At 42.4% G+C, this 20,167-nt stretch overlaps 1 protein-coding gene across 8 annotated transcripts in view; it reads right to left on the reverse strand.

Moving 5' to 3' along the window:
- Ube2w (ubiquitin-conjugating enzyme E2W (putative)) overlaps nucleotides 1–10,523 on the reverse strand; it is a 78,673-nt gene extending 68,150 nt beyond the window's left edge. For 4 of the 8 annotated variants that reach the window (NR_073122.2, NM_001271016.2, NM_001271017.2 and 1 more), the window contains exon 1: nucleotides 10,300–10,354. Coding sequence is in view for 7 of the 8 variants with exons in the window: in NM_001271016.2 (NP_001257945.2) it covers nucleotides 10,300–10,314 (15 nt within the window). In the remaining variant the exon portion in view is untranslated. Of the gene's footprint in view, nucleotides 1–10,299 lie in introns of all 8 variants that reach the window. The other 4 variants (XM_017322048.2, XM_017322047.2, XM_011238402.3 and 1 more) reach the window with 4 other exon arrangements.
- Between the last annotated feature and the right edge of the window lie 9,644 nt (nucleotides 10,524–20,167).

A 20,167-nucleotide genomic window follows, 5' to 3' on the forward strand; every position in this document is an offset into this window, starting at 1 on the left:
TAGCAAATTCCAGGTCAGCTAAGGAAATATAAAACTGTAAAATCCTTTGTGAAAAAAATAAGTAAACAATTTAATAAAACCTCTTATAACTGAACAATAAAGAATTTAATTTCTTAAATGAAAATGGATTTGAACAGATGCTTCTCCAAAGAAATCATTCAAATGGTCAATATACACAAGAAAAGATGTTCAACATCATTAATCATTGATAAATATAAATTTAAAAATCACAATGAGATGCCACTATACACTAAGATAAACACTCATATCACTATTAGCCAGAATGTATATAAACTGCTTACAAAAATATGAACTAGAGCAGTTGCCTGGGTAAAAGAGTTGCATAGTGTGGTACTGTAACTTATAGTATTTAATTCTATATAAGAATATATAAAATGTCAATATCCAAGAGTTCCTTATTAGAGGGACCCAGAGTTTCAGATTAACCAACTTTGGATGCAAAAGATCTGGGGGCAGCCAGGTATGAGGAGGTGGAGGCAAAGGCAGGAGGACTGGCTAGACTGAATTACATAGAGAGTTCAAGGCCAGTCTGGGCTAGAGAATGAAACCCTATGTATCTGTTTGGCTACAGAGTGGTGAGGTGGGGATTGGAGGGGGAGGGTAGGGGGCTATACCTGTACTGAACATATTTTTGTCATTATTCATACACACACACAGAGTATACTGGCACATACCATTACATTGTATTAAGCTTAAACAAGCAAGAGGCTGGTGAGATGGCTCAGTGGTTAAGAGCGCCGACTGCTCTTCCGAAGGTCCCGAGTTCAAATCCCAGCAACCACATGGTGGCTCACAACCATCCATAATGAAATCTGATGCCCACTTCTGGAGTATCTGAGGACAGCTACAGTATAATAAATAAATAAATCTTAAAAAAAAAAGTAAACAAGCAAGAGATGGTGCACATCCCAGCACTCGGGAGGCAGAGGCAGGTGAATTTCTGAGTTTGAGGCCAGCCTGGTCTACAGAGTGAGTTCCAGGACAGCCAGGGCTATACAGAGAAACCCTGTCTTGAAAAACCAAAAAAACAAAAAAACAAAAAAAAAAAAAAAGAGAGAGAGAGAGATGGTGTACAAGAGATAGGTCTCAGCAGTTGGAAAACTGAGCCATGATGAACAGAAAGTTTGAAGTCATTATAGACTGCCCTATTAATAAAACACTGGCCGGGCGTGGTGGCACACGCCTTTAATCCCAGCACTCGGGAGGCAGAGGCAGGTGGATTTCTGAGTTCGAGGCCAGCCTGGTCTACAAAGTGAGGTCCAGGACAGCCAGGGCTACACAGAGAAACCCTGTCTCGAAAAACCAAAAAACAACAACAACAACAACAAAAAAAAAAACACTGGCACGTAGACACATACACACACACATGAATCTGCATATAGTATATAAAAATGTTATGAAAATTTACATAAGGATTTGATCATATAGGATTTTGGTGTCCTAGCCCCAAAGTGGTAGCATACACCCGAGGCAAAAGCAGAGAGATCTCTGTGAGTTCAAAGCCAGCCTGGTCTACAGAGAAAGTTCCAGGACAGCCAGGGATACACAGAGTAACCCTGTCTTGAAAAAAACGGCAAGGGACAGCTGTATTAGGTCATTTTACAATTGCGTGGCACAGAGTTCCCTTGGATCCTTTATATATGTTAGTGGCTTGAAGAGTTAACTGGGGGTTCCAAGCTATCCTAAGGAGGAAGACTAATTAAAGAAGGATCTATCCACATCCAGTCAGGGAAATTATAGGATTAGAACTTTGAGGTCCACCCTCCCAATCTCTAGGTAGAGACTAACAGTGGATGTGATCACCAGTGACCAATGACTATATCACGCTTGAAACCTCAGAAAGCCACAAGAAGGTAGGTATGCAGCTCAGTTGCTAGACTGAATGAAGACCTGCATTCAAACCCCACCACTGTATTAAAACAAACAAACCAACCAAGCATAGGGGACCATCCCTGTAAACCCAGTTATATTTGTGAGATAAACAGGAGGATCAGAGGTTCAGGGCCATCCTCAGCTACACTGAAGGTTGACACTCTGGTATCCATGAGACCCTGTCTCATGGGGAAAAGTCTAGAGAAGCTGGTTTTGAAGAGGCTCTGGGCTGAACAAAAAATCATCTGCATTCCAACTCTAAGGAACAGACTCCAAAACTTGAGACCCTCTGGAATCTCACTGTGTGTTGCCTCACCCAACTCTTTATTTGTATCCTTTACTGCTTAGCATGGTTTGGAGTGCCTTTACTCCCAGCACTCTGGAAGCAGAGGTAGACCTCTTTGAGTTCAAAACCAGCATGGTCTATGTAGAGTTCTAAGGTAACCAGGCTACATTGAGACTCTGTGTCAAAATAACAACATCAACAAAGCCCTTCATAGATAGGTGTGGTGACTTGTGTCTGTAGTGTCAATACTCAAGAGACTAAGACAGAACTGCCAACAAAAAAAATCAGAAAAGTCCTTTGTAATACACAACCAATTGTGTCCACTGTCTGGAATGTTATGAGCCAACTCAAGAAAATGATTAAATGAGAAGGGGAGTTACTGAGCTGAGAATCTCCAATTTGGAGATTTTGGACAGAAGTTGGAAGTAACCTGGAACTCCCGCTTGCAACTGGTATCTAAGCAGAGGGCATTCTTGTTGGACTTGTATTAACTCTGGTCAGTATATGAATTGAACTGAACTGCAGACCATCCAACTGGTATCAGATAAATGTTCTACTGAGGAAATGAACTCAGAAGTAAAGTACCAAGTGTTATGAGTACAGAACATAAGAAAAGTTTTCTCTATGGACTTAGAAAACTAAAATATAACAAGTCCACTCCTCAATATACATTGGAAACAAATTAAAATATGCATAGACATGAAAAATGTGCACACCATCATTATAGAGGCATTGTTCATCACAACGTGGGAAAAAATCTCAACTATCAATTGAATGAATGAAAACAGGGGGAAAAAATCAACTTGACAAATGAATAAACAAACCCTTACAACATAAAATGGACTATTACTTGTCCCCAGCCCCTGAAAATACTGATAAGATCTGCACCAGAGATAAACTCAGAGTTGAAAAGCTTATGAACCCAGCTATTCTGGCTTTCTAGAGGCTGGAGGAAAGAGGGAGGAACGTGGAAGTGACTGCAAACACCAGGCTTCTTTTGGGGTTGATGAAAATATGAAAAACAGTATTCATGGGGTGGATATATCAAAAGCCTTGCAATATACTTTATAACACATGAACTCTTTTCCTATTTTTATTTATGTATTTATTTACTACATATATCAGAGAGAGAGAGAGAGAGAGAGAGAGAGAGAGAGCGCCAGCCCAAGCGTCACCACTGAGCTATAACCCAGCCCATGTACTTCAATTTAAAGGGAAACTAGGCCTTAACAAGTGGCATAGGAGGCTCACAGTTTTACTTGGCCAGTTCTCGAATTATGAAGACGACTGGTGCAGAAGGCACACTAACTGGAGTCCGACTTCTGCTCTCCTTCCTATGATTTGAAAATATAAGAGTCTTCATATGACAAATAATCATAAAAGAAATCTGTCTTTTCTACTGGTCTTCAATACAAAGACCAGAAATCAAAAGGACAAGCAAAACAAAACCCTTGCTGGAGAGTTTAAATCTGGAGTCGTACAGCATCATAGTTAAAATTCACAAGCAACTCAAAAAATTTGTGAAGTGAGATAATCTGCAAGTTTATCAAATATGACTATTTTATGCTTAGTAGAAAGTTATACAGCTATTAAAATGCAAAACTAGAATCAAATCCAAGTTTCCTGGATTCCAGAAGCTGTGCTCACTCATTCACCATGTACAGGGGCCTCCTATACACCAGCCATCCAACTGAACACAGAGAATGTGGTAGGCTAGTTAATTTCCAATAAATCCTAATTCGGAGGAACTCAGCATCGTGAGTTACTAATATGTGGGAGGAGTGATGTTTGTACTGGCTAGTCAGGGAAGGCCACCCTGAAGAAACTCATCTAAGGATGTGAGTGGGAGCAGGGAGGACACTAACCTGAGTATCTGGGAGAGGTTAAGGCCTTAGCAGTGGTTCTCACCCCTCCTAACACTGTGACCCTTTAATACAGTTTTTCCACATGTTGTAGTGACCCCAACCATAAAATTATTTCCTTGCTACTTTTTAACTGTAATTTTGTAACTGTTTTGAATTATACTGCAAATATCTGATTGCAGGACATATGATATGTGACCTTGGTGGGGTTGTGACCCACAGGTTGAAAACTGATACCTTAGTCCTGTCACAGTCTGAGCAAAGTAAGGAAGCCAATCAGGTTGTAACCGAAATAGTCATTTTGCCTTTTGTCTAATGTGCTGGGGAAAAAAAAACAGTAAGTGTCCAAAAATGGAGCTGGAAAATCATCTGTGAAACTGTTAATATAAAATCCAGAAAGGAATGATGATAATGTAATCTACAAGAGGAGATCATTTCTGGGTCTCTCATATAGAACTGACATAATCTGCAGATGGTCTGATGAATCTAAGGTTCTAATTCAGAAATAAAGAGGTTGGTGAGTTGGGTTGGCGAGATGGCTCAGTGGTTAAGAGCGCCGACTGCTCTTCCGAAGGTCCCAAGTTCAAATCCCAGCAACCACATGGTGGCTCACAATCCATAATGAAATCCGATGCCCTCTTCTGGAGTGTCTGAAGACAGCTACAGTGTACTTACATATAATAAATAAATAAATCTTAAAAAAAAAACAAAAGAAGTTGTTGGTGAGTGCCAACAAATAGAAAAGCTGTTTGGGGAAGAGAATTCAAAAAAGCAATTTTATAGCTGGGTGTGATGGTTTATGACTATAATTGTAAAAAAAAAACTTGGAGGGTTACAAATTTACAATCACTCTGGGCTACTTATTAGAAGGTCCTGTCTCAAAACAAAATAAAGTATTTTATACATGTTTACCTCTCCACTCTTCTGTCTTAACCACTCCATTGCATACTGGTTTTATGTAGCATAGGTTCAGAGCCTCTAACTTCAGAGTCCATGTTGTTTATTCCTAATAGTTTTTATAAAGGCATCTGAATGTTAAGAGTTCTTTGTTTTGTTCTAAACATCTCAGAGGCATGCAGTATTTCTTTGTGGTCAAAAACCTATCCTCAAAAACTATCAAAGGAGGAAACTTTTTAAACACCTGAAAAACTCAAGTCTTTTTGCAGATATCAATCACAAGCAGACGCCAACTACAGAGAGATACAATGCATGTCATCAAATAAGTGTTCCATTTAGGTAAATAACAAACTAAAGTGCATCATCTGAAAGACACCAGAACATACTTTTAATTCTCCTTGATGATAAAGAATGCCTTTAAACAGTAAAAACTCACCATCATAACTTTCTCAGCACACAGCTAAGACACACACAAGTTGATCCATAAAGTGATTCCATTATGAATTTTAAGGAATATTTCCCCGCCCACTGCCCTGGAACTGGCTATATAGACCAGAACTCACAGAGATCTGTCTGCCTCTTGAGCCCTTGAGATTTAAGGTGTGCACTACCATGCCAATTTCTTAGTAATGGTATTTAGTGTCAATGTACTGACAAGCACTTGTTTCTTCTGCAATGGAGTGCTAGGATAGAACCCAGAGCCTCAAGTACACTAGGCAAATGTACTGCCACTGAGCAATCAATCCCCAGCCCATCTGCTTGACTCTTGACTGAAAAGCTAACTAATCGTCTCAGTAACCTCTGTGCAACGCCAAACTTTGTAAAATCTTTATTACCTACAGGGGGACAAACCTCACTAGTTTTCAGAACTTGGTTTCAAATCCATTTCACTACTTAGTTACTATATAATTTTTAAGAAGTCACTTCTCCAAATAAGTATCTTACAGAAATTGTTAAGTCACAATAGGAGAGTTACCTGAAAAACTGCAGTAAGAATCAGATGGAAAAAATATAGAAGTACTCAGAAAAAGTTTTACTACACACAAGACAATGAACAACTCTTTCAACTATATAATGTGAATGTGGATTTTAAGTATTTCTGTGTAGCTATTCAACCTTGCCACTAAAACTCTGCATAACAGATTTTCCTGAAGTAGAATGAGTTAAAGCACAGCTTGTTACTCCTGAACGCTTCTTCAAGTGCCAAGCGATGAGCGGCTTTACTATACTTACAAGCTTTGTTCACAGTTAAGAGTAAAGCACTGTCTTCCTGCTTTCATGAAGTCATCTCGAAGGGCTGCCTGAATGGTTAAAAATCTATCCACTTCTAAGATACAAGAGATAGATCACAAAATAAAAGGGACAGAATTCCCATCACTTTGTGCTTTGCTCACTTATGTCTGTCATTTACAGAGAACACCCTCAGAGAGAGAGAGAGGGAGAGAGAGGGGTCCACAAAGAATAACCACTTATTGCAATTACATTACTTATATAGTTGACAAACATCCGCTATTACGTGCTAAATTCCTAAGATCATAACCATATAAGGGGTCAAATTAGGAAAACACACCAGATTAATTTTAGTAGTGGCGCCTTACTCACTCAGCCACCTTATTATCCCAATTAAGTTAAAAAAAAAAAAAAAAAAAAAAAAAAAGTTGAGACAGGGCCTCATATGTGGCCCTGGCTGTCATAGAACTTACTATGTAGACCAAACTGGCCTAGTTCACAGAGATTTTCCTGCCTCTGCCTCCTAAGTGCAGGAATTAAAGGCTTGCATCAGCATGCCCAGCTTCGATCAGGTAAAATTTAAAACTTCTAGTTTAAAAGGAGTCTGAACAAAATGGCTAAATACTAAATTTGAAAATATGTATGAAAGTCAGACTACATGTTTCATAACATGAAATGAGCTATAAGAAATGGAAAAATAAATATATATAATACAAATACATACACACATACAGTTAAAAAACCAAAAATGCAATTTCAGGGTTTGGCTAAAGTTAATATACCAGTATTGTTAAACTTTACAAACATTTCAGAATCACATTTAAAAAGTAATAAAACAATTCTCTTGCAGTATATAAGGAAAGTTTTAAACTCATCTTCCAAGTGCTACTAGCACTGAAACCTATTTTCTGAATTAACAAAATTAAGTTTATGTCTATTTCTTTATCGTCTACCATTTTAAGTATTGCCGTTTAGCAAATCATTCTTTTAAGAATGAATTCTTAGGGCTGGAGAGATGGATCAGCAACTAAGAGTGCTTGTTGATCTTTCAGAGGCCCCAGCACCCACATGGTGACTCCAGTTTCAGTGGGTCTAAAGCCATCTTCTGGCCCCTTCAGGCATACACAGACATACATGCCAGGCAAAACGCCCATGCACATAAAACTAAAATATATCCAAAAAAGCTTTTTCTAAAGGAAGAATTCTTAAAATATTATCTCACTTGGTGATTTCTGACTTTGCTTGTAAAAGAACTAGTAGGAAGCATAGGTGAGGCAAAATGGAAAAGGATGGATCAGGGTGTGAAACGCATCCCACTGAACTGTACCCAGATGAATCTAGCAACAGCAGCTTCCCCACAGCACATGGGCATGAGAACAAAACCCTGTATCCCTCACCTTCCTAGCCAGCTTCCGGGCTGGGCTCTTCCAGCCGCCAACATCGTCATCTATCTTACTGTACTTAGTGTGAATGGAAGAAAGTTGAGAAGCACTGGCAGGATGCATGACAGCAAAGTCAGACACAGTGGAACAACCTGCAAGCCCAGGACTCAGGAGACCCAGGCAGGAAGAGCGCAAATGTGAGGTAAGCATAGGCTACCCAGCAAGAACCGGTTTCAATGAATGAAGATAAAACACATAAAAGCAAGCTGGGCAGTAGTGGCGCACACCTTTAATCTCATCCAGCACTCAGGAGGCAGAGGCAAGTGGACCTGAGAGTTTAGGGTCAGCCTGGTCTAGTTCCAGAAAAGCCAAAACAAAAACATAAAGGTAATTATAATCTCAAAGTCCACATTCTCTAGTTAGAAGTGAAGACTTTCCTTACTTGGTTTTACTATATATAAAAATTATTTCATTGTTACCAAGTAATCAAACCCCACATTACATATGTATGCATGTTTTTAAAATACAGCAGCTTAAGTAACCTTTTCTTTAGCAAAAACAATATCCCCTAGGGTAAGATGAATTAATGAACACATTTGATCACTTATAGTGTTATGTTAAGTTATTTTGAAAAGAGTTAACTTCTGCTGTAAAGATGGTCAGGAAATAAACTTTGAGCAAAGATACCAAATGAAAACCACACCAAAGAGTGATTCTGCTATTGAGCTGAGAGCCAGTTCAGAAGTTAAGAGAAAGAACTACTCTTGAGAAGACCCTGGTTTGATTCCCAGCACCCATAGCCAATACCTGGCAAGCACCTGTAACTCAGATCCAGAGCAGGTGTGGCCTACACAGGTACTTTCATACCCACATACCCACCCAGAGATAACATACACAATTAAGAAATAAGAAATAAATCTGTGTCAAAATGCTACTATTTCCAGGAAAAATGATCAGATACTTTAAAAGAGATACATATAAAAGGTCAAGATTTAACTTTAGAACAGAAAGGATCCGTTCCCACTCTAATCCAACAAAAGAAAGACGCTGCTACTCTTCCACAGCACTGCCTGAGGCATAGAAACAGGCATAAAAAGCACTTTCCCCCACTGCTGAAGACAAAGTAAATTCCAAAAATAGCAATCTCTTACAAACAAATCTGCCTTTTCCAAAAACTAAGTATAAAAGCTAACCAGCTCTCATGCCAGATACAATCCCAGTGTGGATTTTAATCTTCATTTTTAGTCTTAAATAATGCCTGTATCTTAAGACAGATCACCGTCAAGTGTTAGTAACAAATAATGTCTTAATACAGATAAAAATCTTAAAGCAATCATATAGCCCATCTGCTGTCAACTGATGTTCCACAGTTCCTTTTTTGGCCTCAAATGATGAAACTTCTCTAACGTCTCTGGGGAGACTAGTAAAGTATAACGTTTCCTGAAATTGTTCTTGTTTCACTGCACCATTTCGTGACACCTCTTCACCTAAGAATGCTACTGCAGGAAAGGCCAAAAGTACAAGCAAATGCAAAAAGAATACCATAAGGAAAGCTGATTGAAGGAAGATACAGGGGAAGGAGGGAAATGCGTAAGAATGCAAACCATTGCTAGCAGAGAAGCGCCAACAACGAGATCTTGCTTATTCTTCTAGAAACAAAAACCAAAAATTCTAAGGAAAATGCGGATGTTACTCGAGGATGATGTTAAAACTCCAAAAAGCGTTCCGCTGACACGCTACAAGAGTTCTACTCTCTCTTCCTATGTGCTTTAACACCGCTAGCCCTATCTGCAAATTAAATGCCGGCTATAGATAATGCAATCTCTAGAAACTACAATTGTGGTTGCCATCTTTGCCTGAAAATTTTTTCTTTTATTGGATTTGCAAGGGGGGGGGGGAATACATTAAGTTGGAAGCTACAAAAAACACCTTCAAGTCTGACAGAGCACAGGTTAACAGGCGTCTCCTACCAAACTAAGGTTTTAAAGGTCTGGGAAAGAAAGGCAAAGGAGCCACGGCCTTACCAATCCCGCAAGGGTGGGGCATCGCAAGAAAAAAAAATTTAAGAGGGCGAGTTTCTATCGAGGCCGAGGAGCAGGCCCACGAGCTCGCACGTTGTGGTAGCACAGGACGCTGGGGACAGGGACGAAGGGCGGCTTCGAAGAAGAGACGTGGGCTGCCAGGGAATGCCCAGAGTGCGGGCTGATAGAAGGAGGCACCCACCGGGCACCGGATGAAGATCAGAGAAGAACGAGCATGAGTCCGGCGATCCGAGGCTGCGCGTGGGAGGCCGGGCAGAGGCCGCGGAGCGCCGTGGGCAGGCGGCCGTCCTCGGCGAGGGGCTCTGCCGGTCTCCGGCCGCCCCGACCGCGGGTGACGGCGGCGGGCACAGCTGTTTCCACCCCGCTGGGGAGCGCGAGGGGAAAAGCATCCCGGCGGTGGCCAGGGAGCCGAGCGGCAGGCATCCTCGCGTAGGGGCGCGGAGCGGAGCCCCCACCGCGAAGCGCACGACGAACTTCGCCCTTTCTTCCCCCTAAGCCGCCTTTATGCCACAACTTCGCGGCCGCTACTGTCCGCGGCCACCGGCCGACACCCCCGCTCGGCTCGCCGCCAGGCGATCCCCCGACGCCCCGAGGTCAGGGAAGGTCGCCCGGAGCCAGGCCCAGAGGTCTCGGACGCCGACCCCGCGCAGACGCTCACCTCGTCTCGATGGCCCCCTCGCCCTCCCCGCTGCAGCAGCTCCGCTCACCTGCATTGACGCCATGATGAAACCATCCCCCCAAGGCCAGCGAGGCCCGAGACGCAGGGGGCGGAGCCGCCGTGCTCGCGTCACGCCGCGGGGGCCCAACATCCCGGGCACGGGGGTGGAGTCGCCGATGGGAAGGGGCCCGCGTGTCCGATTGGCTAGCGCGCGGGTGCCCGGGGCGGGGCGGGGCGGGGCCAGGCCGGGCTCCCTAGGTACCTTGCATCCCAGCCAATTTATACGCGGGCCCACCCTCAGTGCTGGCGGAGGCGCTGCTCCAGGTCGGACTGAAGCGTTATGCCGAGGTCACAATGCTGTCCGGGCATTTGGCAGGGAGGGGATCTCATTTTGTTTTTCCAGCTACAAGTGTAAGATTTACAGCCCACCCCCTTCATATGTCTTTTTTACACCTACCGTGTTTTCGCTCCTGAGGCAGATACAACTTCGCCTGGAGATGCTTTCTGGTATTTGCAGACCTAGGAAGCTTCTACTTTGAGGGGCAGAGAGTCACAGGTTTCCCTATAGGACAGAATGAAAACTGAGAGCAGTGATCTTAAAAGCAAGAACAATTGGATTTGAAACGTGCTGGAAAGGGAAGGAGGGTGAATAATGGAGTTCCCTTTTGTGTGCAATTTTCTAGTTCCCTAACCCTCTAAATTGTAAAGTCCAGGTATACCATAAGAGTCGTTGTTACATCAGTCTTACTTTTGATTAACAATTTGACTCTAGCCGTGAAATCTCAATATAATGAATATAGTTTACGTAATTTAATACTTAATACTTAATACTTAAACCTTCTGCCATGCCTAGATTTCTCTTCACCCTATTCTGTGGTGGGCAGTTGCATGATCAGACGACCTATGAGTGAGCTTGAGTAGAAATCGCTGAGCATACAGAATTTATTCTAGGAATGCACCAGTTCTGCCAGCATTTATCAGAAGTCACATTTTTAAAGCTCCTCCGGAACCAAAGATGTCGTTTACTTAAATACCAAACGAAAAATGGAAGCCAAAAGCTTGCACCTCATGTCCTGTCTCTAAAGGAATCAGAGAGGATGGCATGTTGAGTAGAAGGCTTTTACTTTACCCGGATGAAAGTTTAAATCTTTATTTTTATTGACTTGGCTTCATTTTTAGACATTTCTCTAAAATATAAATATAATGGTGATGTAGGTTATCACTCTCACACTTAAGCTAGAGCACGATGTTCCTCTGAGAACATCCGTAAGGAAATGTGTTCAAGAGAGGAAAAGATGTCTAAATCTGCCAGTTTTTCTGTGGTGTAATATTCAAGACGGTTTCTCTTCACCATGGAGGAACTTTTCCATGGGGTTTGCATGACTTGGAGTACAGGACTCAACCAGAAGCATATCCGCTATCAGTTCAGGTATGTCGTTACCATCACAACATGGAACAAAGTGCCCACATAGCCCAGTGATGAGGTACGCTTACAGGAAAGAGTCTCCACCAGGCCTTCCAGAGATCTTTGTCCCTGTGATCTCAGGCTGTAATGTACCAGCTAATGTTCATGTTGTTTTAAAAGTTGATTCTTCTCAAAGGTGTAAATGACAAAGGAGACTCTACAAACATGGCATTATGACCTCATCAAAGTAAATGGCCTACTAGACAAGGTACTCAGAAGGAAGAAAAGCAATTACACCTTGGTGTTGCTTACAGTAGAACTAATGTCAGGTTTCCACCTCACAGGTGTCCAAGGGATCTTCACGGGAGGCAAAGTCACATCCTAGGAAATTCTAAGCAGCTCATAACTACCTATCGTCTTTATTCTTTAATTAATACATAATAGGGTCTGGGGTGTATAGTTCACTGGGAAAACCTGTGGTTAACATGTAGGAGATCCTGGATTTGATCTCTGAGTACGGAAAGCAAAACAAAAGGCAAAAATATATAACAGACTGTTCGCCGACATACTCAGGAGCAAGGAGTGATGTAGAGGCTATTTTCAGTGAGAATAAGTGTTCCTAAAGCTCTTGACTGCCCGTTATTTGATGGAGATACTCACATTTTTTTCCCAGAACATGGCTTATTAGTGGATATGGCCCCTTAAAGTGGGATACTACGAAAAGGGGAAGTGGAAGTGAATCCCCAACAATAGGGAAGGAATTGACACAACCATGTTAGAAAAAGGCTCAGCCATGATGAAGTAAAAGTTAGAAAATCTTTTAAAAAGCAGTATTTTTGATAAAACATAAGTAGCACAAAATGTAATGTTAATTCCACTTAGCAATTCAAACGAATTGTAAAATACATCTTTGGGACAACTGGAGCCAAGTAAAAGTAGAATGAATATGATGAATTGTTCTTTAGTGGAATTATTCTTTAGGTGGGTGGTGGTAACAGAGGCAGGTGGATCTCTGTGAGATTGAGGCCAGCCTGGTCTACAGAGTTCCAGGACGACCAGGGATACACAAAGAAACCCTGTCTAAAACAAACAAACAAACAAACAAACGAAAGAAAGAAACAGAATCATTGTTTATATTAAATTCAATAATGGTATTCAGTTTTTAATTTCCACATCAAGTAGAATGACTATCAGCTGGCAAGGAGAGGCAGTTCTTCCTCATCTCCTGAACCATCATCACTTCTATCTCTTGTAAGAAGAAACAGGAGAGTAGAATATGTGGGCAGGTGTCTGAAGTCTCCCCTTCAGGGCAAGGGAAAGCCTGAGATAATGCCGAGTAGGATAGTGTATTAGTCAGGGTTCTCTAGAGTCACAGAACTTATGGATAATTTCTAAATAGTAAAGGAATTTATTGATGACTTACAGTCGGCAGCCCAATTCCCAACAATGGTTCAGTCGCAGCTGTGAATGGAAGTCCAAGGATCTAGCAGTTACTCAGTCTCACGCAGCAAGCAGGCGAAGGAGCAAGAGCAAGAGCTAGACTCCCTTCTTCCAATGTCCTTATATTGTCTCCAGCAAAAGGTTTAGCCCAGATTAAAGGTGTGTTCCACCACACCTTTAATCCCAGATGAAAGGCATAGCCCAGATTAAAGGTGTGTTCCTTAACTCGGAGATTCAATCTTCTGGAATCCATAGCCACTATGGCTCAAGATCTTCAAACCAAGATCCAGATAAGGATCTCCAAGCCTCCAGATAAGGGTCACTGGTGAGCCTTCCAATTCCGGATTGTAGTTCATTCCAAATATTGTCAAGTTGACAACCAGGAATAGCCACTACAATCCACCCCTTGTCAACTTGACACAAATAATATCTCATGTTCACATGAAACAATAACAAGGTTGTAAATACGCCTAACATGATATAACTATCCCTCGTACAATCGCAAACGCATTAGTAAATTTACAATGGGCATTCATATTACTTTATAATCCTCGTTTCTGCAACTGGTTACGTGGCCTTAATTGGTATTTATAACTACCTTCCTCTACTACCCATTCTGTATTTCCTTCACCTTCAGCCAGCACCTCAGCAGGTCTTGGCTCTTTTCCTGGAGGATTGACCCATACCTTCATTCCTGATGGGTCTGCGTCCTTTGTCATCCTGCTTGGATTAGGCTGTTGTAGTTTCCCATTGACTTTAATCACAGGACATGGTAGTACTAAGAGACGCCCTAAGGGATCTCCTGCACTCCAGACATAATCTTGCTTACCACCATTGTGAAGAGGTAATCCAATTTCCCCATGGTAATCTGGATCTATCACCCCTCCTAACACTGTTATTCCTTTTTTAGCCTGTTGGTTTAAGGGCATTAGAAGCCCAAAATGACCAGGGGGAAGTCTGAGCTTCCAGTTCAATGAAATGTTTGTTGTAGCTCCTGGTAGGAGCACTCCCCTCTCTGGAGCCAAAACTTCTAAGCCAGCAGAACCTAGAGTTATGGGGACAGGAAGCAAAAATTTTCCTAGAGGGTCACTAGGAGTGATAGTAAGTGGAACTATTCCGTTTTCCACCCCTTGATTCCTGGACCCATGAATCCTGGCTATGGGTGAAACTGTACCATATATCGAGCGCTGATTCAAAGCATATACTGCCTTCTGAAGAACTCTGCCCCAGCCTTCCAAGCTGTTACCACCTAATTGGCGCTGTAACTGCGTCTTCAAAAGGCCATTCCATCTTTCTATCAGCCCAGCTGCTTCAGGATGATGGGGAATGTGGTAAGACCAGTGAATTCCATGATCGTGAGCCCACTGTCGTACTTCTCTGGCTGTGAAATGAGTTCCTTGGTCAGAAGCAATACTGTGTGGAATACCATGACGATAGATGAGGCATTCTGTCAGTCCGTGAATGGTGGTTTTAGCAGAGGCATTACGTGCAGGAAAGGCAAATCCATAACCAGAATAAGTATCTACTCCAGTAAGAACAAAACGCTGTCCTTTCCACGAAGGAAGTGGTCCAATGTAGTCAACCTGCCACCAGGTTGCTGGCTGGTCACCTCGAGGAATGGTGCCATATCTGGGGCTCAGTGTTGGTTTCTGCTGTTGGCAGATCTGGCAATCAGCAGCAGCTGTAGCCAGGTCAGCCTTGGTGAGTGGAAGCCCATGTTGCTGAGCCCAAGCATAACCTCCATCTCGACCACCATGGCCACTTTGTTCATGTGCCCATTGAGCAATGACAGGGATGGCTGGGGAGAGAGGCTGATTGTCCACAGAACGGGTCATCTTATCCACTTGATTATTGAACTCCTCCTCAGCTGAAGTCACCTTTTGGTGAGCATTTACATGGGACACAAATATCTTCACATCCTTCGCCCATTTGGAGAGATCTATCCACATACTTCTTCCCCAGATGTCTTTCTCACCAATTTTCCAATTGTGATCTTTCCAAGTCCCTGACCATCCAGCCAATCCATTGGCTACAGCCCATGAGTCAGTGTATAATCGTACATCTGGCCATTTCTTCTTGCAAACAAACTGTAATACCATGTGTACTGCCCGAAGTTCTGCCCACTGTGAAGATTTCCCTTCACCTGTGTCTTTCAAGGTTGTCCCAGAAAGGGGTTGTAATGCTGCAGCTGTCCACTTCTGGGTGGTGCCTGCATAACGTGCAGAGCCATCAGTAAACCAGGCTCTAGTCTTCTCCTCTTCGGTCAGTTGATCATAGGGAACACCCCATGAGGCTATAGGTGCATGCTTGGCAGCAGATGGCATTGTAACAGGAGTAGAAACCATAGGCATTTGAGCAACTTCTTCATGTAACTTGCTTGTGCCTTCAGGACCTGCTCTGGCCCGATCACGTATATACCACTTCCATTTGATAATAGACTGCTGCTGTGCACGTCCCACTTTATGACTTGCAGGGTCTGATAGTACCCAGCTCATGATGGGTAGTTCAGGTCGCATAGTGACTTGGTGTCCTATACAAACTTTTGACACCTTTTTTAACTATGCGAGCTTCCGTATTAAACCTAGAATCTCTACTCAGAGGACCCATGTCAATAAACTCAGCCTGCTCTAGTTTTATGTTCCTTCCACCCTTATCCCACACCCTTAAAATCCATTCCCACACATATTCACCAGGTTTCTGCTTGAATGAATTAGCAAACTCATTAAGCTCCTTAGTAGTGTAGCGAATTTCCTCATGGACTATACTTTCTACCTCCCCTCTAGGAGCCTGTTTTGCTTTGAGTCTGGTTACAGGTCTAGAAGAAACTATTGGTGGGCCGTGAGCAGACTCTGCAAAATTAATTTCCTCATGTGGGGAAGGCATTATTTCAAGAGGTGGGGCTGAGGGTACTACTTCCTCAGGTGGGGCAAACCCTTGAGAATCTGAGGATTCAAAATTCTCAGCTTCAACATGGTCTTCCCACACATCCCCGTCCCATGTTGTAGGATCCCATTCTTTGCCAATTAGAGCCCTTACTTTAACTGTCGACACACTCTGAGGCTGAGACTTGAATTTTCTCTGTAGTTCAGCCAACCTTACAATGAGAGTTTCTGTTTGATTTTCTGCAACTTGAGCTCTATTGCTACAAGAGAGAAGATTCTCCTCAAGGACACACTTAGCAACTTTTAGATCGTTTACTTGTGTCTGGAGCCTTTCGATTTTATCACACAACTCCTTCCTTTCATTCATCATTTTTTCCACAGATACTAAGAGCAGCCAGCCAGTAAAATCATTTTTCGATTTTTTCCCCATCTTGTAGAAAGCTTTGTGCACTGAATCACCTAATTCATTAAGAAAATCAAGGGCATTAGCTTCTTTAAGTTCGGAATATAGTTTCAACCATGGGTCTTCAAAATTCTCTGAGCTCCCAGGAGGGAGAGAATCTGGAGAGGTTTCAATATTTGAAAGTGCTGGTGGATCAACAAGCCAATTCCAGTATTTTAAAAGATTCATCCTTGTACTTCTGTTACTCTAGAACCACTCCTGGTACCAACTTCTGTATTAGTCAGGGTTCTCTAGAGTCACAGAACTTATGGATAATTTCTAAATAGTAAAGGAATTTATTGATGACTTACAGTCGGCAGCCCAATTCCCAACAATGGTTCAGTCGCAGCTGTGAATGGAAGTCCAAGGATCTAGCAGTTACTCAGTCTCACGCAGCAAGCAGGCGAAGGAGCAAGAGCAAGAGCTAGACTCCCTTCTTCCAATGTCCTTATATTGTCTCCAGCAAAAGGTTTAGCCCAGATTAAAGGTGTGTTCCACCACACCTTTAATCCCAGATGAAAGGCATAGCCCAGATTAAAGGTGTGTTCCTTAACTCGGAGATTCAATCTTCTGGAATCCATAGCCACTATGGCTCAAGATCTTCAAACCAAGATCCAGATAAGGATCTCCAAGCCTCCAGATAAGGGTCACTGGTGAGCCTTCCAATTCCGGATTGTAGTTCATTCCAAATATTGTCAAGTTGACAACCAGGAATAGCCACTACAGATAGCCCCTGCACATTCTGACTGGATGGAGGAAATATGAGACCCTCTAGTGATACTGGAGGACCCACACAATGACTGCGGGGCATTGCTGTAGTATTTGTAATGCAATGTAGTTCACAGCTGTCTTTGGCCTAGTGATTCACTTTACCAGAATTTCAGCAGCAGTCTCCTGAGGCTTTGCTTACTGGAGTCGGAGGAGGCAGGGTAGAGGAAGGGTCATCTTGCCTGAGTCTGTCTCCAAGGAGCTGTTCATGGTTGATCTCACCAGAGAAATGAAGGCATTCCACACAGACAGCTTACTTATTGGAGTTAGAAAGGTCATGAAATGAGAATTTGAAGTTTGCATTCTTATCCTAGCCCTATCGTTAGCAAGCATAGAGAAGGCCTGTCATCCCCACAGTCTATTTCCTTATTAATATGCCAAATTGCATAACCTTCATGGTTTTGTCTGAATTTCAAATTTTGTATAGCTAGTAAAAAATATATTTATTTTTGCGATTTTTTTGGGTTTTTTTGTTTTTGTTTTTTGTTTGTTTGTTTGTTTGTTTTTGTTTTTTGAGATAGGTTTTTCTCTCTTTAATCCCAGCTCTGTAGACCAGACTGACCTCAAACTCTGAAATCCACCTATCTCTGACTGCTGGGATCAAAGGTGGGCCCCATAAATGCCCAGCTTTTGAAAATTTAAATTTTAAATACTTTGCTTAAAATATCATTCTAAGCAGCAATAGTTCAGAGATGAGGTATTTTTGCCTGGCATGCTCAAAACGTGAGGTTCCATCTTCAGCACTGCAAAAAAAAACCCAAAAACTCTAAAATACTATTAGAGTGTCATTTTGAGCTTTAAATCACAGTAAGAATATTAAGGAGTTAACTTGGCTTCCTTGTAGTTTATGGAGACATATTTGAAGTTTTAGTGGCTCACTGCAACTGCCCAGCACCCTTGGTAAGTATAGTAAGAGTAACAGGCAGCAGTCACTCAAGGAAATGGTCAGAATTCCAAGTTCAATCTCTAGTGCTTATGCATTGCTTTCAGAGTATCATAGAATACAAAAGTAGTAGTTGAAACAAGCCAGAGACTGCCCGGACTTCATTCTTTCCCTGAGCCTGAGACAGCCCAGGTCTACAGCCCTTCAGGTCTACAGCCCTTCAGGTCTACAGCCCTTTGTGCATAATCCTTGCTTATTCCTCTCCTAGATTTCTTCAGATCTTCTTTAAATAATTGTTTGAAAAGGATGTGGCTCCTTTTTTTTTCTATCAACCTCTTTAAAAACCAAATAAGGGACTTTCCATTAGATCACTGCCACTGTGGACACGAGTCTCATGCCGTCCATCATGCTCTTAAATAAAGCATCTGTATTGTGTGTAAAATGAGGTGAATGTCCTCATACCCACAAATAAGTGCACTCATCATCAGCATTAAGGAAACTGAGCTTTGCAGCCAACAAAGACCTTTGTAGAAAACAACAGCCAGCTGAGCGGTGGTGGCACACGCCTTTAATCCCAGCACTTGGGAGGCAGAGGCAGGTGGATTTCTGAGTTCAAGGCCAGCCTGGTCTACAGAGTGAGTTCCAGGACAGCCAGAGAAACCCTGTCTCGAAAAACCAAAAAAAAAAAAAAAAAAAAAAAAAAGAAAAAGAACAGCCAATCAAAGTGCAACGTTTACAGCCTAGCCCAACTGAGACATCTTCCACAGAACGACACCCTCACCTAAGATCCAGGGATCACTGCACAAGAGAGGGTGTATGAGCAGAGGATTGGGGAATTTGATATGAAGTGGTGTCTCCTAGAAATATCAGAGAAGCTGTGACCTTGAAGTTTCATCAATATGGCTTCATAAACATGGACCTGGACAACGATGATACCAAAAGGCATGCTCAAGAATGGGGAAGGGGGAAAAAAGGCCTGAAGCCTAGACAAAGAGCTACAGGCAGCTAAGGAATGCTGAGAGAGGGAGAGACAGTCTTTCTCAGGGAAGAGCAGACCAGTTGGCACCCCATACCAAGTGGTCACCCCTGAAAGTATACACACACGTAACATTATACGGACTCGGCAGGTTGTATTTATATATTTAGGAATACACACACAGACATCAACAACAAAAACAAGCCATGAATCTGAATGATTGCAAAAGAGTGCATAGGGGTTGGAGAGAGGAAAGAGAAGAGAGGAAATTATATAATCTAAATACCGTTAAGCACTAGGAAAATTTTTTAAAACTCTGTTGAGGGCCAGTGAAATGGCTCAGAGGGTAAAAGCACTGTTGGCAAACCTGATGACCTGCGTTAGATTCTCAGGACCTATATGGTGAAAAGGAAAAACTCACTCCTGTACATTACCCTCCAGCCTCTGCTCTGGTACCCACACATTAGATATATACAGATGCCATACACATACACACGCATCATCATGCACCAAATATTTGACATTAAAAAGAAATCACCAGGCACTGGTGGCACATGCATTTAATTCCAGCACTCAGAAGAGACAGGCAGGTGATTCTCTGAGTTCAAGACCAGCCTGGTCTAAGGAGCAAGTTCCAGGACAGCCAGGTTTACAAGAATCTCTCTCTCTCTCTCTTTCTCTTTCTTTCTCTCTCTCTCTTTCTCTTTCTTTCTCTCTCTCTCTCTCTCTCTCTCTCTCTCTCTCTCTCTCTCTCTCTCGTATATATATAATTAATATAGTGGAAACTATGGACCTACAGCCATCCAAAGACCCCCCTTCCTCAGGGACCCAGTGTCTTTCCAGGAGGTCGCCCTACAGTTGTATTAGCCCCCAAGAGTGTCTCAAGCTGGAAACTGAGCTTCCAATGCATGAACTTTTGAGTTCATGAATATAAAACATGAAACGCTCTGGGCTCGCACTCAAGAAATGAGTGCTTGCCTTGATTCTTCCCAAGTAATCCTAACATGATGGTGCCAACCATTCAGGACATTTTCTGCTGATTGTTGGAAAAGAGAGCTGGGATGATTTGGGTGACCCAAAAGCTTTAGTTAGATGTAGGAGGAGACCAGGAGTCTTCAGAG

The sequence above is a fragment of the Mus musculus genome, chromosome 1 (assembly GCF_000001635.26).
Source record: "Mus musculus strain C57BL/6J chromosome 1, GRCm38.p6 C57BL/6J".
Classification (NCBI taxonomy): Eukaryota; Metazoa; Chordata; class Mammalia; order Rodentia; family Muridae; genus Mus; species Mus musculus.